Here is a 27,466-nt window from a genome sequence, read left to right on the forward strand (position 1 = left end):
CTAAATGGAAGATGAATTAACAAATATTTGGTAGGAAGATAATTAGTACAAAATAAAAGTCAAAGATAGTATGTTGGTAGGTAAAATTTAGGCAAACCATAAAATGGTTTCATATTCTTAACCTTGACAATTTTGACACATAGTAATGTCATGGATGACATCAATAAGATGAATTTATTCCTATAAATAGGTAGCTCTTAATTCATTTTCAAATCATCCTCTCACTTGCTTTCTCACGTTCTAAGGCATTTGTGTTCTCTCTCTTGTAGTATTTCACTTATATTCTTTATAGAGTGAATAAATATTGGTGCAGTTGTTCTTTGGTGGACGTAGGATCATTTTGATCTAAACCACGTTAAATATTGTTGTTCTTCCTTGTTCTTTAACTTCAAGTTTCCGCTAACAATTGATATCAGAAGCAAGGTTCTGTCTGAGTATGCTCTGTGGTTGCAGCACAGTCTGAACTTCCACATCAGAAAAGGATAACTTTGGTTTTCTGTAATTCTTAATACATTGTATTAGAAAAGGAAGAACAAGTAAAAAAATGAGTTTCATGAAGTTTGAAATTGATAGATTTAGTGGGCGCAACAACTTCAATATCTGGAAAATCCAGATGATGGCGTTACTACGGAGGGAAGGTTCAATCCATGCTATTGGCGAAAAATATCCCGATAAAATATCGGATTCCGACAAGGAGAAGATTGAAGGAGATGCATTGAGTGTAATCCAACTGTCCCTTGCACCTAACGTACTATGTGAAGTGACTACAAGTACTGAAGAGATGGCCAAAGAGTTATGGGAAAAGCTGGAAGGGCTTTACCAGGACCACTCAGTGACAACAAAAATGTTGTTACAATGGCGTCTTCATACATTTAAGATGGATTCAGGTACTTCGTTGCAAGACCATCTAGATGTTGTTACAATGGGTCCGATTCAAGGCATTCAACAGTATGGTTTAAAGAAATCCCCTAGACAGTGGTACAAGAGATTTGATGCATTCATGACTACATATGGATTTTTGAGGAGTGCATTTGATAGTTGTGTGTATCATAAGAAGATGTCTGGTAATTCTATGATTTATCTATTGTAGTATGTTGATGATATGCTTATTTATTGCTGCTAACAACATCATAGAGATAAATATTTTAAAGAAACTTTTGAGTGAGGAATTTGACATGAAGGATTTGGGAGTTTCAAAGAAAATTCTTGGAATGAAGATTTCAAGAGAAAATGGTGTTGTACATCTTTCTTAAAAGAGGTACATCGAGAAAGTTCTTGAAATATTCAATATGCATATGAGCAAGCCTGTAAGTAAACCATTAACTTCTCATTTCAAGCTTTCAGAGTTACAAAAAGCCTCAGTCTATGGATGAGGTGGAGCATATGTCAAAGGGTTCCTTATGCGAACGCAGTTGGTAGCATAGTGTATGCTATGGTGTACACACGTCCAGATATTGACCAATCTGTAAGTGTGGTAAGCAGGTACATGGCAAATCCAGGAAAAAGGCATTGGAAAACTGTCAAGTGGATATTGAGATATCTCAAAGGAGCTTCTAATGTTGGCCTAACCTTCCGAAAAAGTGAAGGCATTTCAATTATCGATTGTGTAGATTCTGACTATGCAGGGGATCTTGATCGAAGGAGGTCCACAATTGGATACATCTTTACTCTTGTTGGAAGTGCCGTTAGTTGGAAATTGACTTTACAGTCTATTGTCGCTTTGTCTACAACAGAGGCAGAATATATGGCAGCAACAGAGGCAGTGAAAGAAGCTATCTAGTTGAAAGGTTTTGTGGTACAATTGAGTTCGGTTCAATCTGAACCAATTCTAAGATGTGATAGTCAAAGTGTTATTCATTTGATTAAAAATCAAAGATTTAATGAGCGCACCAAAAATATTGATGTCAGATTTCATTTTATTCGAGATGTCGTAGAAGAGGGAGCTATCAAGGTTGGGAAGGTTATCACATACGATAACGCTGCAGACATGTTGACCAAAATAGTCCCGCTTGCCAACTTTGCACACTACAAGGACTTGGTGGTAGTATCCATCAATTGATACAACTCTAAGAGAACAACTGCTAGGTGGAGCTGGTATGTTCAACAAAGGTTTGATTCTTCTTGTTTCTTACAACGGGATTACCCAGTAAGCTTAGAAGTTTTGGTCGGAGTTATTTATACACATGCTTGGAACACAAACCAAGGTGGAGATTGAAAGAGTTGGTTTGGTTCTTATGGAATCAAACTAAATGGAAGATGAATTAACAAATATATGGTAGAAAGATAATTAGAACAAATAAAAGCTAAAGATAGTATCTTGGTAGGTGAAATGTAGGCAAACCATAAAATCTTTCATATTCTTAACCTGCACAATTTTGACACATAGTGATGTCATGAATGACATCAATAGGATGAATTTATTCCTATAAATAGGTAGCCCTTAATTTATTTTTAAATCATCCTCTCACTTGTCTTCTCACCTTCTAAGGCATTTGTGTTTTCTTTCTTGTAGTATTTCACTTGCATTCTTTATAGAGTGAAATAAATATTGGTGAAGTTGTTCTTTGATGGACGTAGGATCATTTTGATCCGAACCACGTTAAATATTGTTATTCTTCCTTGTTCTTTAACTTCGCGTTTCTGCTAACATGCTATTTTTGAAATTCAGTGCTTTGATCCATTCCCAAAGTCTCACATACATAGCACTTTAGAAAATTAGTTAAAATTTCTTTCTTGTATTCATAAAAGTTATTCTCATTATTGATGTATAAACTAATTAATTTTGAATTATTGAGTGAAATGTTGTTGACTACTTAGCAAAAGATTAACTCAAGAAAAATAGGGACCATTAATTTCAATATTAAACTTTAAAGTCTCAAGTTAATTCTTAACTCAAATAAATGCCTGAAAATGACTAACATCGTATAGATAAGTGTCTCAAGACCTCAAAACATCTAAACAAAAGAAAATAATGAAAGACTACCCAACTTCTATCTATCTACGAAGTCTAAATACTATCATAGATGCAGGGAGAAGACCCACGATATTTTTACAAAGTAGAAATATAAATGTGGAGCCCACCAGAAAGCAAGGAGGCTCACCAAAACTAGTTGTAGTGCAAATGTTGTAAACGAAGTGCCTGTTGATGACCCTGAACATGTATCTGCATCATAAATAAGATGCAGGTCGAATGACGTTAGTACATTGAATGTACGAGCATACATGGAAAATTGAAGCATAGATAACTGAACTAATAACATGGGAAGACAATACTCACCTCAACTCAATTCCCATATATTAAAGCAGTAATAAGAGATGCAATATTAAAAACGGTAAATATCAACTCAAGAAGTATAAAAGTACAGAAAGTTATTCTTTTATGTTATTTGAGAGATTCTCTAATCGACAATCATCACCATGGGTTATGTGATGATACAACATTTTGCATAAACTGCCAGAACTATTTTATACCTGACCGGGGTATAAAACACCTCAACTAAGTGGTTCCACTAAGTTATATTTAAAAGCAATAAGAAATCGTCTAAAAAGTACGACCCTTAACCATGTTGCTACATAGTTTATGAAGAATGTGAGCTCTCTGAACTTATCCTCATATTAGTGCTCAATACTACTCCAAATAATATATAAACTCATTCTCAAATGTATAAACCATAACTCTTTCTTAATTTGTTCTAAATACTCAAAAGATCCTCTTAAAAGAGGTAATACTCTGAAACTTCTCTGAACAAATAAACTCATTTAGAATCAACTTTCCCTCTTTCAAAATGTGAAAGTGTTACATTTGAGACTTTTTAGTTTTTATATACTCTTTTTCCGATCATGAATGCAGCACTTCTCATTGTCATACTTACTTTAAAACTATACTTAATTACGAAAGAATTTTCAAAATGATTCAAAAGGACCTCTTAAATTTTCCTCTTAACCTCACTTTAATTTTAAATGCAAATAAATCCATGTGATTAGGATATGTACGATTCTCAAGGATTAATAGAGCATTTAGGAGCTAAGACGAAGAAGAGAACATAGTCACAATTCAAAGGAACACGTCCATAAATGAACACCAAAAGAAAAAGACGAGGCGGCTTTGGCATACTAAGTGACATAGGGCACCAGTTCCTAAATTACTGGCCGAGGCCCCAAACTACTGGGCAGGAGTTCAGGCTCTATGGGTGACGCGACGCCCACACCCCTGCCCAAAATTCTAATAAATTTTTCTACTTCATTCGGGTCCTAACTCATCCAGAATCGAGTGATTTCTTCTAAAATCTTTTTGATTCACAAACCTAGCATGAATTCATAGAAATTTCACATAACTCCTATAAAAAATCATAACTTATTCTCAAGATACTCAACTTAAGAAACTCAACATTCCCATTGTTAAAGTAGGAAACAACAATCATCTCTTAATAAAAGAATTTTAAGGACGAATTTAGATGTATGGCGTGATACATATACATATTACTATCAGAGTGGCTAGATATTTGCAGACACGACGTTCATGATGCCTTGAGGTATCGCAACACCTTTTTTGCTACTTTCCAATGCTCTAAACTTGGGGATTGCATAAATTGTGATAGTTTGTTAACTGCAAAGGAAATATCAGGACACGTTAATGATAAATATTGCAATTTACCAATAATGCATCGACACAAGGTTGTATCGGCAGGAGGTGAACCATCGCCTGCTTTGGGTGGTGAGCTTGAGCACATGGGTGTCGTAACTCCTTTGCAGTTGGCCATATCCGCATCCAAGAGAATCTCAAGTATGTATTTGGATTGCGATAAGACAATCCCATTTGGAACATGTTTAACTTCGATCCCCAAAAAATAGTTGAATTCACCAATGTTCTTTAGGGAGTACTTGTCAGCCAGAGAGTTGATTACATACACTAGAATATACATCGTGACAGTTTCGGATGTGAAAATAAACAGAGAAATATCTGATTCAGACGTAATAAACTTAATTATAGTCAAGTGAGATTTGAGAGCTTCATACCAGGCATGAGGAGCTTGTTCTGTCCGTAAATGGCCTTTTTGAGACGAAAAACATGATTGGGAAAATCAGGGTTGACATAGCCTTTCGGCTGCGCCATGAATACTTGCTCCTGTAAGTTACCTTGCAATAATGCATTGTTCACATCAAGCTACTGAACCTCCCAGTTATTTTGAATTGCAATAGAAAGAACAATTCTGATGGTGGTTGGTTTGACAACCTGACTGAAAGTTTCATGAAAATCCAATCCTGGACATCGTGTGAAACCTTTTGCGACTAATCGCGCCTTGTACCTATCAATAGAACTATCAACCTTCTTTTTAATGTGAAATAACCACTTACAATCAACAACATTGTTTATCAGGTCCCTAGGTACTAGTTCCCAAGTTTGGTTTCTCATTAAGGCTTCGTATTCCAGATCCATTGCATTCTTCCATTCAAAGTGCTTAACAACTTAGTTAAAGGTATTTGGAGTGGGATAAAGGTGAGCCAAGAAGCTGAATTTTTTCTTTGGTGTGAAGATATTATTTTTGGACCATGTGACAACACTGGATGGTGGTGGTGCAGCGGCAGGTGGCATAATTGCTTGTGCATTCGGTGGCTGTTGGTTGTGTGATGGACAATGGGAATCGGATAATGGGCGAGAGTTGTGGGTTGCTTCATTAAGTAGCGAAGGAGGTTGAGTAAATATAAGAATCATACCTGATGAAGTGGAGACTGCTGGTAGTTGGCTTTCAATTCTGGACTCTGGAGTGTTTGAATGAGAGGGAACTGTTAAGGTGATAGGAATAGGATGTGGAAGAGTTTGAACTAGATTGGAATCCAAATTTAATTGGACTGTCGGCTGAGTATCCTTACAGACTTGGGACACTATGATTTCCCATTGTAACTTGAAAACCTTATTTTGCAAGTGTGAGAACATTTGAGTGTAAGTAAAAATGTCTTCACAAAATTGAACATCACGACTGACGAAATTTTTTTAGTATACTAGATCAAAGCAAAGGTGTGCATGATGAACAATAAAAACTCCTAAGTAGACACAAAGTGTAGATCTAGGGTGAAACTTATTTTGTGTATATGGCTTAAGCCATGGATAAAAAAGACAACCAAAGATTTTCAACGAAGAGTATTTTGGTGGTTCGCCAAATAATTTCTAATACAGAGAATCATTATTCACACCAAATGTAGGGATTCTATTTATGATATAGACTGCATAATAACAGGCAAAGGACCACAATTCATATGGTAGTGAGGCTTCATTGAGAAGAGTTCGAGCTGTTTCGACAAGGTGACGATGCCGTCGCTTAGCGACTGTAACTCGTTGGGGTGTGTAGGGTGGGGAGATCAAATGTTCAATGACATGGCATTGTAGGTATTGTTTAAGACCTGTGAATTCAACCCCTTCATCAGTATAAAGTAAGACAAGTGTTTAAATTTTTTTTCCACTAAAGGATGATAGTTTGCAAAAATTGAAGCGACTTCATTTATATTTTTGATTGTATACAACCAAGTATATTTGGTGTATAAAACCAAGTATATTTGGTGTAATAATCAACAAAAATGCAGTAATACAACTTTTTATCAATGGATAAAATGGGTGATGGACCCCATAAATCACTAAACAAAGTTTAAAGTGGTGCATTACTATTTAAAGTGAGCCATTGAAATGGAAAACGATGAGCTTTATTTGATGAGCACGAATTACAAAAATGAAACTTTTCTTTTGTGGTAAAGGGAAGTGAAAAGTTATTTAGTAATAAGTCTAGGATTTTTAGATGAGGGTGACCCAAGCGACGATACCACAGTTGACTGGAAACTTTGGTGGAGGTGAAGTTGGCGGAAGGTGACACATGATCCCTCTGGAGCCACTCATAGAGTCCATATTTATTCCGGCCTTGTACTAGAAATCTCCGAGTTTTGAGATCATTCACAAGAAAAGAGTATGAAAAAAGTTCAATTGAGGTTAGATTGTCAGTGCAAAACTTAGCAATGGAAATAAGGTTTTTTTATAGCTGGAGCACAAACAGTGTTAAAGAGCATGAAATTGGAATTAAAAGCCTTAAGTTGAGTTAAACCAGTGTGAGTAATGGGAATAATTTTACCGTCACCCATGGAAACTTCCTCATTGCCAGTGTATTCTTCAAGATTATTTGACTCTGTTGTGACATGATGGGTTGCTCCAAAGTCAAGGATCCAAGGAGATGCATCTGAGTGATGATTTGACACAAAGTTAACCTGAAGTGGGTGTTTAATTTTGAGCGACACACATCAGTTGTGTGGCCAATCTTTTGACAAAGTTGGCACTTTACCACTTGCCTGGGTTGTCTCTCATTCTGTTGATTTCCAGGGACCGTCTGTCGTGGGGGTTGTGGTCTTGAAGACTGATTTGGGAAGCGACGACTATTCTTCTGATGTTAGGGTTAGAAGTTGGTCCTTTGTGCAACTGCAGTCGTGATGAAGGAGGATGACCTGTCAATATCTTGATTTTTGAGAAAGAGTTCATGGTCCGTGATTTTCTGGAATAGCTCCTCAAAGTTTAGGGTTGTGTCACGCGTTCTTGTATCAGCAGTGATTTCATTGTACTCACTACCCAGGCCACTCAAAATCTTGACTGCTAGTTCATCATCTCCCACTAGAGAACCAGCTACTTTGAGAGCATCAACAATCGATCTGATCTCCTGTAGGTAAGTAGCAACCGTCTTGGAGGCCTTTTTCATGTTTTGCAACTGATCTCTCAAACTGAAGATGTGAGTGTGCTCTTATTGGCATAACTTGTATGAAGAAGATCCCAAGCTATTTTTGCCGAAGAGGCATCTGCAACAGTGGAACAATGGTGGATTCAACGGATGCCATCATTGCCTGTTAAATCAGTTGGTCTTGGAAAAACCACAACTCATATTTAGGATTGGAGATGGTTCTATCAGTTTGTGTGTTAGTGGTCGGCGGAGCAGATTTGATACCAGGTAAATGCCCAAGGAGCTTGTGTCCATTGAGTAGTATCACTAGTTGCGCCTTCCAGGTGGCAAAGTTGAGGTTACCTTGTAGTTTGATATGTAATTAGGCAGCTGGATTGAACTGTACCACCTGAGTGGTAGTAAAAGTGCAGCAGCACTTTCAGTGGTGGTAGCGGGAATAACTATGTTTGGACGCAAGGAAAGGGAAAAAATTGGATCAGACTCGTGAGAGTTAGAGGGGCTCTGAAACCATAAAGAGATTGAGAATCAAGCAAACTTGAATGACCTTTATTCAAACGTAGCATCAACTTAAATACAAGTAAAATGTAAGGACTATTCTAACAACTTAATATATAACTAAGTTGACTAAATCTAAGGAACTACTTTAACAACTTAATGTAAATCTACTCTAACAACTTGATAAGAAATGATAACAAATTAACAAACTAGTGAGTATGTCAACAAGATCTATGTGAGTGATACTTAAAATGTCCGAATTTGATATTGTATTTATCTTAAAAGGAAACTAAATTATCTGAAATCCACATCCCTATTGACAAAGAAGATCTTATCCTCCAAGTCATATGATATGTAGCCCTTTTGAATTTCAGAATAGCAACAAAAACAACTTTCTTAGCCCTTGCAGCAAAATTTGTCACTTCTTGATAATTTACAAGCGTAACATAAGCAGCCAAACACCTTAAGTGATCAGAATAGGCATCACTCCATACAGTATTTCATAATGTGTCTTCCCATTCAAAGTTGGAGAAGGCGGTTTATTTGTTATTTACACTGAAATTCTAACACAATCACCCCAAAAACTTATAGACACACCACTTGGGAATTTAAGAGCTCTAGCTTTTTCTGAAAAGTGTATGTGTTTCTTCTACTGTATCATTTTAGTAATTATACCATGTGAAGCCAATAATTGTATGCAATGAGTGTTGAAGAATTCAGTTTCATTATCAGATCTTATGAATTTCACAGCAACATTAAACTGAGTTTAAACATACAAAGAAAATTATTCAAGATAATAGTAACCTCACATTTAGAATGTAACAAACAAATTCATGTATATTTATTGTAATCATCTACAATAGTGACAAAGTAGTATTTCTTAATCATATGTAGGCTTTCTATAGCCCCCCACATGTCTACATGAATCAAGTCAAAACAAGTAAGTGTCTTATTATAAAACTGGACATGTGATGTTTAGCTAAAGGACAAATATGACATTTGTCTTGGATATTATTGCTGGCATATTTGAAGATAAAGGGAATTTGTTGTATCACAGCTGAGGATGGATGACCCTATCTGCTTGGGTTTTGAAACTGAAAATATTTGTAGTAGGAGTAACCGGCCTGTAATAGATACGACCCTTCCCTTTCTCTAACAATCCTCAAGACCTTGTCATTGTAGAGTCCCTCAAAGACACAAAAATTCAAGAAAAAATAGTACAACACTTCATTCTTTTCAAGTATGTAAGGCTTACCACAGTGATTGACTCATTCATCCTCCCGTCATATATCTTAATTCGTCCATGAAATCGTTATATTAAGAAATTGTTATCAATAAGGTTTTTGCTCAGAAATTACTCATTAGTCAATGATACTATATATACTCTTATAGTATTATTGACTAATGAATTTCTGAACAAGAAACTGTAATGATACCAATACAGTATATATACTTATTTAGTATCACTTAAGCAAAATTATCAGTCTTAATGATACCAATACAATATATAATACTGATTTTGTATCAGTTAAGCGAAAATTATCAGCCTTAATGAATTAAGGGTATGGGTTGTATATTTATGAGTGAATGAATGTTTCATAAATTACTTTGGACTTGGGTATGAACTTGCAATTATTTTGAGTTTTATGGCCTATTTATGTAGTTTTCCGAAAACAAAAGTTCACATTACCCACTTTTCTCTCTCTAAATTTTTCACCAAATTCTATCATTATCTTTCTCTTTCACGATTTATTCCATTATTTCATATTCTCAAGTAACTTAAACCTTGTCTTTTTAAAATCAAATTCCTCGATTTTTCCAAGGGATCTCATAAATCATGTAAAAGTTTTTGTTACCTTTGTTGAAGTGAACTCAGTTGATTTGTGATTGTTTCCATTAGGGAAGAAAATTTTGAAATAATCGATTGGGATATCGAAGTGAATTCAACTGATTTCGTTGAACTATGAGATTGTCGGTGAAATACAAAAACAATCAGGTATTCATTAACGGTTGATTCTTTAATTTTTTTGGAATTGATACGAAAATGGTAGTTGAAAAAAGTGATTTAGAAATGGATCTAGATCGTATTTTGTACTGTTGGACCTTCACATGAAGATCTTTATAAGTTACTATCCAAATATTGGATTTAAAGGTTAGACAGTCACTAAGGTATTCGATTTGGGAGTTTCAGGTCAATATTTCATCCAAGGCACTATGTTGGACAACATCAATAATTATAGTTATCTTTTCAATGAATTGAAGTATTTATGTATCTTTTTCGCATGCAGAAGGACCCAAAGGAGATGAAAGTACAGAATCACCAGCCATATTTTAAAGTAAAAAAATATACAAATTTTTAATTTGTAATATGTTTGGGATACAAATAGCTAGTGAATGATTGAAATATTTTAATTTTTTTTTAGGTCGTATACTTGGAATAGAAAATAATTTTGAAATCTATTTAGTAGGTGTTTTATAAATTAGACATTGAATATAATATATTTTTAAAATACATAACAGATAAGAAATACAATTTTTTTTTAAATACAAATTTTGATTGCTACCATGATTGTAAGTTTACATGTGTTTGATGACTAAAATACAAATTTTATCTTACATTTTTTATAAATATACAAACAGATGTTGTATCATTTCTGAATGAAAATGAATTTACACAAGTATATGGATACAAATATGCTTCTTAAATAACTACAAATCCATTTGGTATACATATTAGAATCAATACAAAGTAGTAAAGAAATTCAAATGTCATTATATAAACCCTAATATGAAAATCATAATGAACACAAATACACATATCATACATCTTGAAATGAATACAATCAAAAGTAAATTTTAGGAATAACAAATATAAAAATCATATTAGCTCTCTATAGCTACAGTTTTGCTATTTGCACTCCATATAATGCATAACTATCTTGACAGTACTAGAATTAGTAATACTTGTACAACTTTCTAAACCAACTTGCAGCCAGTCAAATAATTCAAGTAGTTTCTAAAAAGCCTTATAGCAACTTATTCCCAAGGCTTGCTTTGCTATCAGACACACAACTTGAAATATGGCTCATTTAGTTGTCTTCTGACTTTTTTCTGAAAGCACCATATCTTCCATTACCTTGATAATCAATACTTCTCATCCACATTTTTCAAAAATAATATCTAACATTACCAAACACAGCCATTATATGATTGAGATCTCTAGACCCATTCAATTAGAGATCTTTTAGAAGCTAATAAATTTAGTAAGTATTAGGCACAGCGGAGAAGGTCCTCAAGACATATGATCATATCTTTGCTAGTAGACCTCACAATGAGGCAGCTTATTATTTAGCATATGGACAGAGGAATATGATATCCGCAAAGCATGGACCATACTGGCGCAACATGCGCAAATTGTGCACTCAGCACCTTTTCAGTAACCAAAAGATCAATTCATTTCAATCTATGAGAAGGCAACAAGTTGAGGTTATGATCAAATCACTTAAAAATGGAACTTGTGATCATCGTGTTGCTGTTTATCTTAGTGCAAAGATTTCGTCTTTGAATGCTGACTTGACTTGCTTGATGGTGTTTGGAAAGAAGTACATGGATGAAGATTTGGACAAGAGGGGATTCAAAGCTCTTGTCAAAGAGGTTGACGAATTAGCAGCAACACCAAATCTTGGAGATTTTATCCCCTTCCTCGGTGTAATTGATCTCCAGGGACTCACTCGCCGGCTCAAGGATCTTTCAAAAGTGTTTGATGACTTTCTTGAGAAGATTATCGATGAACATGTCCAGTCTGGTGACCAGAAGCAATCTAAAGACTTTGTTGACACCATGTTGGACATTATGCAATCAGGAGAAGCAGAATTTCAATTTGGCCGTAGCCATATAAAAGCTATACTCTTTGTACGTTATTTTGATCATCCCATCTATGTTCTTCTATTATTAGGTTTGTTTGTGCTAATTTCCCGTTTCTATAACAGGATATGTTAGTTGCAGCAATGGGCACTTCAGCAACAGCAATAGAATGGATATTAACAGAGTTTCTTCGGCATCCTCATGTGATGAAGAAACTCCAAAAAGAGTTGGAACAAGTGGTAGGACTTGAAAAAATGGTAAAAGAATCAGACTTGGAGAACTTGAACTACTTAGACATGGTTGTAAAGGAGCGCTTGAGGCTGCATGCCGTAGCGCCACTAGCACCTCACGAGGCAATGGAAGATTGTGTAGTCAATAGCTTCCACATACAAAAAGGATCCGGATCCTGATTAACTTTTATGCTGTTCAAAGGGATCCAAATATTTGGCCTGAACCTGAAAAGTTTTTGGCCGAGAGGTTTTCTGGGAGCAGTATAGACATTCGTGGACATGACTTCCAACTTTTACCATTTGGCTCGGGTAGAAGAAGTTGTCCTGCAATGCAGTTGGCAATTGTCCTTGTCCAATTTACAGTGGCACAACTGGTGCATTGCTTTGATTGGGAGCTTCTAAATGGTATGCAGCCTTGTGAAATGGATGTTGAGGAGCACTTTGGGTTAGCAACAAGCAGAGCAAATCATTTAATAGCCATTCCTACTTATAGACTAAACAAGAATGCTTAATCTCAAACGATGCAATATGGTGCGATAATCAATTAAAGGAAGATCAAATGAGAGATTATATACATAATAATAATGGAGTTGGCTGAAATAGTTGACCTTAATTAAACCATTTCTTCTCTTCTTTACTGGTCATGCTATCTCTCAGACTAGGCTCCTTTGTAATTTGTTTTTCTCTGTAGTATTTGTGGAGCTAATAAGAAATGTATTCGTTTCACAATGTAATACAAAATACGTTGCGAAAATATCATAGGCTAACTAGCACACAATCATAAATAAAGCAAAAAGAGAAGAAAATTAACACGACGACTTAATGAGGTTCGGCTACGCCTAATTCTCCAAGCAAGAGAAGAGAGTTTCCACTATATATACATCTCAAGCAGTCTCAAACCTATAAGTAAAAAGGTTCTCCTAGTCCTAGAAAGACAATATATAGTTTCTCAAATCAATTAGGACAAAGGATCTCTTAAACTAATAGAGATTATGAGTTTGGTAAAATATACAAAGGAAAGAATTCGAGACATAATTAACAAATCTTCCCCTTGTCTTGAATTCCGTCGTCAATAGTAACATACTTCTGTCTTGTCCTAAGGGCTTATTGAGTAGTACCGTTGTAACACTCCAAAAATTTCTAAGACAGAACAATTCTTTATATATGTCTATAGACTCTTAACGGATGATTTACTAGGTGCTAAGATAAATTTCTTAGTGTGGGAAGTATGTTGTATGTGAATTAGGGTCATAAGGAACCTCTAACACTAAGTCGAGTTCTATGATTCTCTATCAATTAACCTTTTGGATAAGATAATGCAAGGGTCAACTTTAAACAAGCATATCTCTTATAATATGAGGAGTTACGTGCCTCAGTACCTGTCACATTAAAGACCATTTGTAAATCTGAGTTGAGAATAAAAAATTATAATTGTTTCGCCAGAGATATTCTAATTTAAGATTTTCATCAATACTGTTAAGATTGTAATTCAGCAGTTGAAGGACTCCATTAATGGAACTTGTGTTTATGATTGAAGACGATAGAGTGACATGAAGAAGATACACGTGATTATAATTTGGGAAAAGAAAAACTGCCTTCTATTCCTCCTCCTTTCTGTATTTATACATGTGTATGAAAATAAGAAAATATCTACACCATGTGACAGCTAACCATCTAACTAAATTTTGTAACAAACTTTCTACAACTGCAACTCTAACTGAATTACATACATCAAATAATTAGTTAGCACCTAATTAATCTCAACACCCCCCCTCAAGTTGGAAGGGAGATACTTCCAGACAACTTGTGCAAAATGGCCGAATGCTTGGGACCAGTAAGACTCTTGGTTAATATATCAGCTAATTGCTCCACGGTTGGAATATGGTGAAGAGTCACAAGTCCCTCTTGAAGCTTATCTCGAACGAAATGACAATCAACCTCAATGTGCTTAGTCCTTTCATGAAAAACAGGATTCTTTGCGATATGTATAGCTGCTTGACTGTCGCAAAAAACTGATATAGGTTGGGAGGGTCCTTCTCCTAACTCATGAAGCAATCGTTCAATCCAAACCAACTCTCCAACTACCTTTCGTACTGCTCTGTATTCTGCCTCTGCTGAAGAAAGTGAGACAGTCGTTTGCTTCTTGGATTTCCAACTTATTGGACAGTTCCCTATGAGCACTATATATCCACTCACTGACTTTCTGGAGTCAGGACATGCAGCCCAATCCGAGTCGCAATAGGCAGTGATAGTATAGTTCGGCTCCTTAGATAGATAAATCCCTAGTGTAGGATTATTCTTCAAGTACCTCAACACGCGAAGAGCAGCCTTTAAGTGAGGCTCTCTTGGTGCTTGTAGAAACTGACTGAGATGTTGCACACTAAATGCAATGTCTAGTCTAGTATTTGTAAGAAAATTTAATTTTCCTACCAACTTTCTATAATATGTTGGGTCCTTTAATACAGTGCCCTCATGTGACCTTAATTTGACAACAACATCGAGAGGAGAAGAAGTTGGACTATAATGATGACAATCAAACTCCTTGATCAAATCTGTAGTAAACTTTCTCTGTGTAATAAGCACACCATCTTGTTTGTAAAGAATCTCTAAACCCAAAAAATAATGGAGCTTCCCTAAGTCCTTGATTTTGAACTGATCATGTAGGAAAGGCTTCAGGGATGTAATTTCAACCAAATCAATTCCTGTTAAAATTATATCATCAACGTATACTGCTACGAAAACTGCAGATGACTTGTCCCTTTTGTAAAACAAAGAATAGTCAATGGTGGAGTGTGAGTAGCCTCTTGAATACAAAGTTTCTGCCAATTTCTCATACCATTGCCTACTAGCTTGTTTCAAGCCATATAAAGACTTGTTTAGCTTGCAAACAAGTCCCTTTTCACCAACTTGGAGTCCCTGCGGGATATCCATATAGACTTCTTCATTTAGATCACCATGTAAGAATGCGTTGTTCACATCTAATTGATATAAATCCCAGCCCTTCTTCACTGCCAAACTGATCAAAATCCTCATTGTAGTCATCTTAACTACTGGAGAAAATGTTTCAGTATAATCGATACCAGCTTGTTTTGTGTATCCCTTTACCACAAGTCTAGCCTTGAATCTTTCCACTGTCCCATCAGCCTTATGTTTGATTTTGTAAACCCACTTGCATCCAATTGCCCTTTTTCCTGCAGGTAATTGAACTAGATTCCAAGTATTATTAGCATATAAAGCTTCAAATTCAAGTGTCATTGCTGATTTCCAAGCAGGGCTCATGATTGCCTCCTCATATGAACTTGGCTCACTATCATGAATGATGTTCCTAACTAATTGCTGACTCTCTGAATTAAAACTAGTGAGTGAAACATGTTGTTGAGCATTGATATCAGGAGGATGGTATGGTGATTGTTGAGGCTGTAACTTAGGAAGTATATAGTTGTACTCTTTGAGATAGTCTGGCACAGTATGGATCCTACTTGTTCTTCTAGGTGCAGGTAGATGATGTGAGCTGGAAGTGGTATTAGTGGGAATCTGAGGTGAACAAGGTATCTCTGGATGAGATGATGCAGTAATTATTTCTGGAATATTTGATGTTGGAGTGGTCTCATCAGATGAGTCCCTAGTGATATTTATATGTGTAGCATTTGACATGTTGGTCTCAATAGTGTTGCTTGTGAATGTAGTGGGGTTGTCTTCATTTAAATCAAGATGAGTTTTATTCAAAATATTGTTTGTAGGACTAAGCAAATCAGTATTGGAATTAAGATGTCTCAGTACAGAACTGAAAGTAGAATCAGGGAAAGGAAGAACAAAAGGAAAAATGTTTTCATGAAACAATACATCTCTTGAAATGTGTATTTTCTTGGAGATCAGATCTAGAACTTTGTAACCTTTTGTGTTGAAAGGATATCAAATGAAAACATGTGGAGTGGATCGTGGTTCAAACTTGTCTTTGTGAGTTTTAAGGGTGCTAGGGAAGCAAAGGCAACCAAAAGATCTTAGATGTGAGTATGTGGGTAGTTTTCGATATAGGACTTCAAAAGGAGTTTTGTTTTGGATGACTATAGAGGGGAGTCTATTGACAATATAGGTTGCAGTTAATATGCATTCCCCCCAATATCTCATGGGAAGTTTTGATTGATACAACAAACTTCTTGCAATTTCAAGTAGGTATTTGTGTTTTCTTTCCACCACACCATTTTGTTGTGGTGTATATGGACAAGTTATTTGGTGTATGATGCCTTTTTCCTGCAAGAAAAAATTTGTTTCTTTATTGACAAATTCAAGACCATTGTCAGTTCTAATAGCCTTAATGGTTGTGTTGAACTGATTTTCTACTAGAGACGTAAAAACCTTTATGGACTGTAGAGTGTTGGTTTTGCAACTGATCAGTTGAGTCCAAGTTGACCTGCTATAATCATCAACTATTGTGATGAAATATTTGTAATTATCATGAGTTGGTATATTGTATGGTCCCCATAAATCTATGTGGAGGAGATCAAAAATCTTGGTGGAAAGGGTGGTAGTATTGGATGGAAAAGGTAACCTTGCATGTCTAGCCATGGGACAGATAGTGCACAAAAAAGGTTGTTTTGGGGAAAATTTAACCGGTATGGTATGGATACCTTTCATTTTGACAAAAGGAACATGTCCTAGCCTGGTGTGCCACAAGTAATCTACACTGTTTTCATGAGATGTGCAAAGAGAAAAACATTCTGAAGGTGCAGAAATATTTCTAGAAGTGACATTCGATTTTGTATTACAACAAGCATTTTTATTACTTGAATGGGTAAATCTTACATTGTTAGGAAAATGTGATACTTGTTTATTGGCATTATGTTGAGGAGGACAATCAGATGAAACATGAGAACCAAAAGAACAAGTTGAAATAGCAGCATTGTGGCATTTTGAGCACAAGAAGTAAAGACCATTCTTTGCTCTACCAATCACCAGAGGGCTCTTCAGTGAAGGGCCCTGTAGAGAACATGAAGTATCATTGAAATTGACTGTACTTTTGAGATGAGAAGTTAAGCAATGTACTGAGACAAGATTGAACTTGAAAGTAGGTATAAACAATACTTTGTATAAAATCAGCGTTGAATTTAAATGTGCATCCCCAATTTCTGTCACTCTAACTCTATAACCATTAGGTAATGTGATTAGGAATGGGTAAATTAATGGTCTAACATTGGTGAGTAATGTTTTATTAAAGGTCGTATGGTGTGAAGCTCCAGAGTCTATAATCCAGGATTCAGCAGTAAGCTTGGAACAATTACATGAAAGATCACCAATTTCAGTAATAGAAGAGTGACAAGCCATGATACCTGCGAAGTTCACAGCTCCACTCATGATGTTGTCTGCAGATTCTTTTGAGCTCCCACTTGTTCCCTGAATCTGAGTATTTTCAAGAAATTTCACCAAATGGTCATATTGAACTTGAGTCAAACCTTGAGTTCCCTGACTAGAATCGTCACAAGTAGAGTGAACATTAGCTGCTGCACCAGAATGTCGTCCCTTAGTAAACTTGAAATTTGGGGGAAAGCCATGTAGTTTGTAGCACTTAGCCTCTGTGTGCCCACTTTTCTTACAGTAATCGCAAAACAAGTTAGCTCTATTGATATCTGGAAAAGGATGAGCATTGTTGTTCCTGTTAGGATTCTGAAACTGGTTTGTAGGTCCTCCATAAGCATTGTTTCCATTTGTATGCTTATTTCTGGAAAAATTCGTTTTGAAACCATTACTTCCAGAAAGAGCACTAAGAGATGTGGAAGCGTTGAGAGAAGTCGAGGCTAAAGACATGCGAGCAGAAGACTTGACTTCTCGTTGTTTCTCTTCTTGAACTAGAATGGAAAAAGCTTGTGGCATAGTCGGCAATGGGTTCATCATTAAAATACTACCTCGTATCACAGTGTACACCTCATTTAGTCCCATTAAGAATTGAATCAGTCTGCGATCCTGCTCTGCCTTATGCATTCTGATTTTACCACCACAATCGCATAGACATGTACATTGGGTATTGACGTCCAGAGTAGAGAGCTCCTCCCAAAGTCGACGAAGCTTGGTGTAATATCCTGTGATATCTAGATTTCCCTGTGCAAGGTCATTAATCTCCTGTTGGAGCTGAAACAGTTTTGCACCATTGGTTTGATCATAACGATCAGCTAATTCGTCCCATAATTCCTTCGCATTGTTGACGTATTGCAAGCTGTCGGCTAAATCCTTTGATAATGAATTGAGAATCCACGACGTGACCATGTCGTCGCAACGTTCCCATTGGGCAAATGTAGGTGAGTTTGGATCTGGTTTCTGCAGCTTTCCATTGATGAAAACGATCTTATTTTTCACAGAAAGAGCTCGAAGAACTCCACGCCTCCAGGATCTATATCCAGATCCATCAAAAAGAACTGGAGTAATTGAAGATCCGGCATTCTCCAATGGATGCATATACAAAGGATCACTGTAATTGATGGTTGGTTGAGCGAGATTTGGATTAGTGGGATTTGGATTCGTTTCATCTGTTGGAGCCATGATGATTTTGAAGGAAACTTTGACAAAAAAAAAATTGCAATCAAAATGAAAACTGAAAAAAAATGATTACAGTGGAGAGCAGATTGCAACAAGGATTCAAAAAAAATGGAATATGAATCAAAACAGGGAAAGAACAAATGTAGCAGAATCTGTAGAAGGAAAAGAAAAACACTTATTGCTCTGATACCATGTTAAGATTGTAATTCAGCAGTTGAAGGACTCCATTAATGGAACTTGTGTTTATGATTGAAGACGATAGAGTGACATGAAGAAGATACACGTGATTATAATTTGGGAAAAGAAAAACTGCCTTCTATTCCTCCTCCTTTCTGTATTTATACATGTGTATGAAAATAAGAAAATATCTACACCATGTGACAGCTAACCATCTAACTAAATTTTGTAACAAATTTTCTACAACTGCAACTCTAACTGATTTAGATACATCAAATAATTAGTTAGCACCTAATTAATCTCAACAAATACAACTCTTATGTTAAGAGTACGATCCGTACGTCGACCGGTGGAAAACTTCAAAGGGTTTCGAAATTGACCCACGCAACCAGGAGTCAAACCACGACTCATAATACATGTATGATCTGTATATCTTTATATACAAATCTGTATATCAGTGTATACTAATTGTATATTTGTTTCTTTTTTCAAATTTTATAAAAAACACAATTTTGAGTACTTACCTTATCCATATGTAAAAATATGATTGGGAATTTCAAATCATAATTTGGAATTTTCAACTACAAAATTTGACCCATAATTTTACATTTTGTAAAATAAATTTACATTTAATTTATATATATCTACGAATCATTTATTTTATACGTATATTTAATTTATAATTTACATCATTATTTTATAAATCATTTATATCTCATATATAATGATTATTCTCGTTGATATAAAATTATTTTATGTCAATGCAATTCTTAATTTATCATTTATACTCATCAATTTTTATCCGCACCTCATTCAAATCAATATTTAATTAAAAATTCATTATCATATTGAGTGAACAAAACTAACCATGATGAAAAAGTGGAGTTATTTTGACAAAACACCGGAAGATAGTCTTCTACCATTAGCGGGTCTTTTTGACCCGTTTAGAGACCCGTTCATTTTCACCATATTAAAACCTGAAAATCATATACAAAGTCAGGGGAAAATCTGTTTCCTTGTAATTTCTAACACCAATTTGTATCAAAAATTAGAAAACACAAATCTCAATTCATTTTTAGAGTAAAATTGTAGCGAAAATAGTGAATCGACTTACCTCCCGCCAATCGCCATTGTTGCAGAATCATGTTGATGTGATCTTATACAAACATTTGTGCCAAATTTTCAAAGCCCCAATTTCACACTTTTGGATTGCGCTACATAAAACTATAATTATCTTTTATTTTTAGTTTGAGACTAAAATTTATTTTAGGAAAATAATTTGTAATGTGAAAATTAACGTCGATAATTGATCTTGGACTCGATCCTCAAATTCAAACTAGGACAAGATTTTGATGACCGTTTTAAATCTGACCCTGAGATTTGACCTAGGACATGAAAAAAAAAATGTGGGGGATCAGAGGGGTACAGGGACTAGGAGTGATAGGGGTTGGGTGAGATAAAAATAAAAATCTTTAAATTTGAATTATCTTTTAAAAATAATTTTAAAAATTTCTATTCCTTTAACTTGAATGGAATTCGAATACATTTCAAAATGTCCTCATACATCTCATTCCAATTTCATATACATTTATTAACTTCATGATACATCATCCAGAGTCCTTATATATTGTGTAAAGTGATGTATACAAGGATATGAGTGAGTAAGAATTTATATAACTCTTTTTCAAATGATAGAAATTTTAGAGAATATAGTAAATAAATTGTGTATTTAGATAATTTTTTCAAAATAAAATCCATATGAACATATATTTGATTTTTTTAAAAGTTTAAATGTATATTATGTGTGTAATTTTAAACTTTATGCACCAAATCATGTATTGTATAAATTGATGAAATGACAAAATCATTATCATTCATTCGACCAGACATATTGATTCAAATCATATTAATCTCATTTTTTTAATAAATCAAACTCATAATTGATATATACATGTCATAACAATTGTTATGCTATCCAGATTTAGAATATCGATACATTTAATAGTGTAGAGAATAGATTTTATCAGTTAATCTAAAACATTCATCTCATATCCAATACATAAAAAATGCACTAGAACTAGAAGTCAGAACAACATCATTCTATAAGTAAGATAGTAACCGATATTTAACCTCGTGCTACAATCATATATACAGATGGTTTGTTCATTTTCCATCTTTATCAGATTGTGAACAAGAAAATTATACTCGTAAGAAGTATTGATTCAGTACTCATTCGTATGTAAGTTAAAATTCTATACACTTAAAATCATCTACTACACAAATAAATGGACATATAAACAAAGAGTCCGAAGTCAAAAGGTCAAAAAGAAATTGTCAAAAATTTCAAAAGGATACATCAATTTCTTAAAATCTGTTGTCATGACAGCGATTTTGTCAAAAGAAATTTTTACAAAGAGGCAAACAAAGCTGGCAGCATCTATTGCAGGCTTGCTGCAAAGATAGGAAAAAGATATCATTTATTTATTTATTAAAAAACAGCGATATTAAAAAAAAGTTACGGTATCAATTTTATTAGAAGAAAATCGCTTCCTTCTGGTTAAAAGAAATAATTGATATCCCCTTTTAAAATTTTTGACAATTTTTTTTTACCTTTTTGGCTCCGGACTCTATAAACAAATATATAATCTATCAAATCATTATTAATAAAATGGGATCCCTAATAAATTGAACAAACAATTATTCTACAATATATATTATTCTTAAACACATAATTATAATATATGTTCCTATTGACTATTGCAGCCAAATTTGAATATCGGTACTATATATGATAAACTAATCCACACCTTTTAATGGTCACTTTCATCTAATGGCTACTAACTTTTTAAATATTATTGACTCCTCCATATGTATACTATTCAACATAAATGATGTTTATATAAATATATATACATATTACATTAGAGATTAGACTTAGAAGTTAGGGAAGTCATATTAGCTTAGCCATGACTTTGATATGGGAAACAATTGTTGTAATTTGTATAGTGTATGCCTTGTATGAGCTCCTAAATATCCACAAGAGAAAAAAATTTCCACAAGGTCCAAAGGGAATCCCCATTTTAGGACATCTTCATTTGCTAGGGAAAAAACCACACCATGATTTACAAAACCTAGCAAAGAAATATGGTCCATTTTTCTACATTAGACTAGGACTAATACCTACATATATTGCATCGTCTGTCGATACAGCCGAAAAATTCCTCAAGACTTATGATCATATCTTTGCTACAAGGCCTCATAACGAGGCCGCTAAGTATTTGTCATATGGTCATAAGAATTTGGTGTTTGGAACATATGGACCATATTGGCGCAACATGCGCAAATTGGTCACTCTAGACCTTTTGACACATCAAAAATCAATTCATTTCAATCCGTCAGAACAGAACAAGTTGATCTTATGATCCAATCGCTTAAAAATGATGGCGGTGGTTGTGTTGTTGATCTTAGTGCAAGAGTTTCAAAGTTGAGCGCTGACATAACTTGTTTGATGGTGTTTGGAAAGAAGTATATGGATGAAGAATTGGGCAAGAGGGGATTCAAAGGTATACTTCAAGAAGTTGTGCACTTAGGTGCTACACCAAATCTTGGAGATTTTTTCCCCTTCCTTGGTGTAATTGATCTCCAAGGAATCACGCGTAAACTCAAGGAACTTTCAAAGGTGTTTGATGCGTTTCTTGAGAAGATAATCGACGAACATGTTCAGTCTCGCGACCAAAAGCAATCCAAAGACTTTGTAGACACGATGTTGGACATTATGCATTCAAGAGACAGAGAGTTTCAGTTTGATCGTACCAATATAAAAGCTATTCTCATCGTACGTTCTCTAATTTCATCCCTTCTATTTCTTACTCCCTCGTATAAAAAATAATGATCTTCTTTGCTTTTTAGTCTGTTTAAAGAAGAATGACCTCTTCTCCGTTTTAGTCTGTTTAAAAAAGAATGACCTCTTCCTTTTTTTGGTAATATTTAACTTTAACTTTGACATAACTTTAGTTTAGGACCTCAAGATTCAAAAGTGGTCTTTATTTACTTAAAGTCCATATCAAGTCAAATCAGGTCAGTTTTTGTGAAACGGAGGGAGTATATTATAAGCTTATCAAATGATTTGAATTTGTTCATCCTAATTTATCGTGTTTAATTTCCTTATATGTAACAGGACATGCTTGTTGCTGCTATCGACACTTCAGCAACATCGGTAGATTGGATAGTAACAGAGCTTCTTCGACATCCTCATGTGATGACGAAACTCCAAAAAGAGTTAGAAGAAGTGGTAGGACTTGAAAGAATGGTAAAAGAGTCAGACTTTGAGAAGTTGAAGTACTTAGATATGGTTGTGAAAGAGGGAATGAGGCTGCATTCCGTTGTGCCTGTAACGCAACGTGAGGCCATGGAAGATTGTGTAGTTGATGGCTACCATATACGAAAGGGATCACGGATCATGATAAATCATTATGCAATTCAGAGGGATCCAAATGTTTGGCCGGAGCCTGAGAAGTTTTTTCCAGAGAGATTTGTTGGAAGTAGTATAGATATCCGTGGACGTGATTTTGAACTTTTACCATTTAGCTCTGGTAGAAGAAGTTGCCCTGCAATCCAGCTAGGGATCATCGTTGTCCGCCTTATGGTGGCACAATTGGTACATTGCTTTGATTTGGAGCTTCCAAATGGTATGCAACCTTGTGATTTGGACGTTGATGAACACTTTGGGATAGTAACAAGCAAAGAAAACCATTTAATGGTTGTTCCTAAATATCGACTAAATGATTAATGAAAAATTATTTTCGATATTGTAAACATTTAGGGTTTGTTACTTCATTAGCATTGGTGCAAGATAACGTCTAGACCCTCTTGTTTGTACTTCTCTCTTCAGAGAATTGTTATTACGAATAAATTAAGTTGTTAGATACGCGTTTAGTGATTAATATAAATTTGTTACAAAAATTCATAACTATAAGTAGGGATGACAATGGGGCTAGGCGGGCGGGATGCAAGGCGAGTTTAAGGCTATGTGGGCGCAGTGCGGGGAGGGCGGGTTTAAACTTAATTTTGACTTTTTACATATTATATGAGTGATCATAGAGCATTATTTATTAAAATAGTTTATTTAAAGTTACTAAAATATTCAAGTTAACAAATGAAAATGGTTCAATCAAAATTAATATTTCATCGGTTTCAAAAAGAATGATCACCTTTTGTATTTAGTTTGTTTCAAAAAGAATGACTTTTTTTATAACATTTTAATTTCAGTTATCCACGTGACATGTTTAAGGCCACAAAATCAAATGACAATTTTGTACATTTGACCTAACTTTAATTTAGGACCACAAAATATAAAAGTCTTCTTAATATTCTTAAATTCCGTTTCAAGTCAAACCAGATCTTTTTTTATGAAACGGAGGGAGTACTATTTAAGTATTTCTTACCTATTTCCCAATTAACCTCTAAAAAATAAATTTTAAGTCATTATCTAATTAATTAATTAATACAATTGACTGAAAAAATATATTTATTTTTATGAATTTTATTTTTAGTAAAATTTAACTAGCTAGAAAAGAAAAATGTTAAAAAAGTTTATGTATAACGGGTTCATGTAGGATAAATCTATGCAGAGCAGATTAAAAATTTTACGAATTAAACTCAATCCACTCCGTCATATGTCGCACCACCCTATTGTCATGACAAATTGTATCCGATTATATGTGGCTATTAGGTTGTGCAAGTGGTGATATTTCTTGAGCTAATGTTTCTATTGCAAAAGACAGCACAAAATCAAATAATCCAAGCAAACAATAAATTGAAATACTAGCAAGATTTAACGAGATTTGATTAATTATTTATATGGAGTAAAAGTGGAGAGAGTATTTCATTGTATATGAGAACCTTACAAGAAAATGTACCACAATCAAGATTCGGTCTAGCTTTAATTTTTTTTCTCTCCATTATTGTACTACGTTTTATCATTAAAGTCACAATTTCTTTTATAAAAGTCACAATTTTTATAAAAATTGTAACTCTATATAAAAGTTGCAATTCTTTATTTAAGTCATAATTTTTCATAAAAGTCACAAATATTTCATAAATATCACAATTTTTTGGGAAAGAAAAACAAATTTTAAAAATAAATAAATAAAACAGAAATTTTAATTTGTGATGACGTCACATAAGTTAATTTAATATTATCTCTTTGATATAAATATATAATTGTGACGGATTGAATGATACTTGAGAGATAGAGTATAGTCGCATCCACTTAATTAAACTATCAAAATGAAGATTCAAAGTGAGAAGAATAAAGTAGTAAAATGAAAATTCAAAGTGAGAAGAATAAAATATTAAAATGAAAATTCAAAGTGAAAACAATAAAATATTAAAATGAAAATTCATAGAGCGAAGAATAAAGTATTAAAATGAAAATTCAAAGTGAGAAGAATAAAATATTAAAATGAAAATTCAAAGTGAGAAGAATAAAGTGGCTAATTAATGCAACTAAATGAAGGGAGTTAACATGAAAAACATTTACACTGACTCCTTTTTTACCACGAAGTTATCAATTAGTAGTTTTATTAGAGATTTAATTTTTTTAATATAAATATTACGTTTATAAAAAAGAATTTAAATTTATCTAAATTTACGAATTTCACTTAACTCGGTATCTAATCATTTTCATAGTTCCACATCTTAGTACATTAAAGTCAAAGAAAGACGACTATGGATATATGAATGAAAATGTATTATTGTTCTTTTAGTCCTTTTGACTTGGAAATTTGTAGTGAAAATTACGAGAGTTGTCAATATAGGCTAGCTCATTCTATTTGGATTAACTCATGCAGGCTTTAATATTTTATAGGTCAGATCGAATTAATTTATCTTTTTTGTGGGCCAGAAAACGGTCAGCCTAACTCACAAGTATGTGGGCTACAGCCTTATCGAGTCAGCTATTTTTTAAAAAAAATTATATTATTTTTAGAATTTTTAAATTAAATTATAATTTAAAAATATTATCATAAATATCGATAAAACAATATTACATGATGTTAATGTTACTACTTTTTAATCAAATTCACATTTAAAATTATTTTTATATACTTATTAAGTTTCTTTCAAGTAAAAATATAAATATCTAGATAGAAATATTAATTTAGTTGTTTTGAGTTTCGACTCTTTTTAATTTTAAATTTTAATATTTAATACATTTTTTATTATTTTTATTGACTCACGGACCTGCCTATAGATATTTTTCAAGCCCCACAAATCAGTAGGCTTATTCAAACCGAACTAAAAAACCTTTTTTCAAATGGGCTTCAAAAATTATAATTCAATCCTATTAAATCTCAAATTAGATGAAATCGATCCAACAAGACTAACCAATATTAATGACTCTACTTACGACACAAACATATCACATGTTACTTGTAAATTCTATAGTACGTAGTTATTATATTATGCTATTCTTAAGGACAAGAAAATAATATCAGTTTTGAAATTTCAAAATAGATATTTCCGGTCAAATTAAGTATGACTAGTTAATGATGATCAATATTAAAGCCTCTTAAAATTGTTGGAACATCAAAAATATTTATTTTACTGATTTTCTTATTTTTTGTTTTTTTTGAAAAATTAACTTATTCGAGTAATTAGAATAATTACTTTTAAATGGACGTTAGAATGATTCGTCTATTGTTAGAAAGACATTAAAAATTCGTGCTTCTTAAAAACACAACGAGAAGCAGAAAATTATTTATTTCAACACTAAAATATCTTATTTTGCTTAATATTTTCAATTATATTTAAATCTATGTCAATATTATAATTTATTTTATTTTATTTATATATTTATGTTTATACTGATTGATAATTTAATCAAAATTTTATAATATTGGCACTTATCATTTTTGTAATTGCACACTTAAATGACAAAAAAAATTATTAACAAAATTAGTCAAACACAATCTGATTTATCAAAAAACACATCCTCAAATGAATTAGCTAAGCATAAATTAGTTTTTGTAAAACTAATTTTCTGAAAAACTATTTTTTCTAAAAATAAAGCAACTTTTTATTCTTCTCACGCATCATATTCAATCTGTCACATTTTTACGTATAATTCAACAAAATTAGCTAAAACAAAAAAATAGTACAATAATGGAGAATAAAAAAGCTAGACTGAATCCTAATTGTGGTACATTTTCTTGTAAGGTTCTCATATATAGTGAAAAACTCTCTGCTTTTACGGTAAAAATATAGATAATTAATTGAATTTTATTAAATCTTACTATTATTTCAATGTATTTATTTGCTTGGAATTTTAAAGTATTTTTTTTTATTTTAAATATGTCTCTATGATTTCGATCATAATTTGTATAGAGATTTGTGCCTTATACCCTATTATACTATCGTAAAAACAAGAAAATTATATCGATTTCATAACGAATATTTCCGGTC

The 27,466-nt window shown here is 33.6% G+C and overlaps 2 protein-coding genes and 1 long non-coding RNA gene across 5 annotated transcripts; 2 read left to right on the top strand and 1 right to left on the bottom strand.

Moving 5' to 3' along the window:
* Window positions 1–9,865: 9,865 nt before the first annotated feature.
* On the top strand, window positions 9,866–13,039 carry LOC101262495 (cytochrome P450 71AU50-like). Of its 3 annotated transcripts, none has more exons than XM_069292468.1 (3): window positions 9,866–10,200; window positions 11,805–12,116; window positions 12,194–13,039. In XM_069292468.1, exons 1-3 carry the CDS (start codon window positions 10,168–10,170, stop codon window positions 12,476–12,478), a joined length of 630 nt encoding a protein of 209 aa, XP_069148569.1. In that variant the 5' UTR covers window positions 9,866–10,167; the 3' UTR covers window positions 12,479–13,039. The 3 variants fall into 3 exon arrangements, with proteins under 3 accessions (XP_069148569.1, XP_069148568.1, XP_069148570.1); XM_069292467.1 differs by having other exon boundaries at window positions 9,867–10,200; window positions 10,396–12,116; XM_069292469.1 differs by having other exon boundaries at window positions 9,867–10,200; window positions 11,808–12,116.
* Window positions 12,895–20,442, bottom strand: LOC138340590 (uncharacterized). Its single transcript, XR_011213254.1, has 3 exons — window positions 20,118–20,442; window positions 19,871–19,980; window positions 12,895–12,983 (listed from the first exon to the last, which is right to left on the bottom strand). It is a non-coding gene; the product is annotated as an uncharacterized lncRNA (long non-coding RNA).
* A 1,430-nt stretch (window positions 20,443–21,872) lies between these two features.
* Window positions 21,873–23,930, top strand: LOC101254669 (cytochrome P450 71AU50). The gene is made up of 2 exons (XM_004252334.5): window positions 21,873–22,838; window positions 23,181–23,930. Exons 1-2 carry the CDS (start codon window positions 22,422–22,424, stop codon window positions 23,790–23,792), a joined length of 1,029 nt encoding a protein of 342 aa, XP_004252382.2. The 5' UTR covers window positions 21,873–22,421; the 3' UTR covers window positions 23,793–23,930.
* The last annotated feature ends 3,536 nt before the right edge of the window (window positions 23,931–27,466 follow it).

Source organism: Solanum lycopersicum, chromosome 12 (assembly GCF_036512215.1).
Source record: "Solanum lycopersicum chromosome 12, SLM_r2.1".
NCBI classification, from domain to species: domain Eukaryota; kingdom Viridiplantae; phylum Streptophyta; class Magnoliopsida; order Solanales; family Solanaceae; genus Solanum; species Solanum lycopersicum.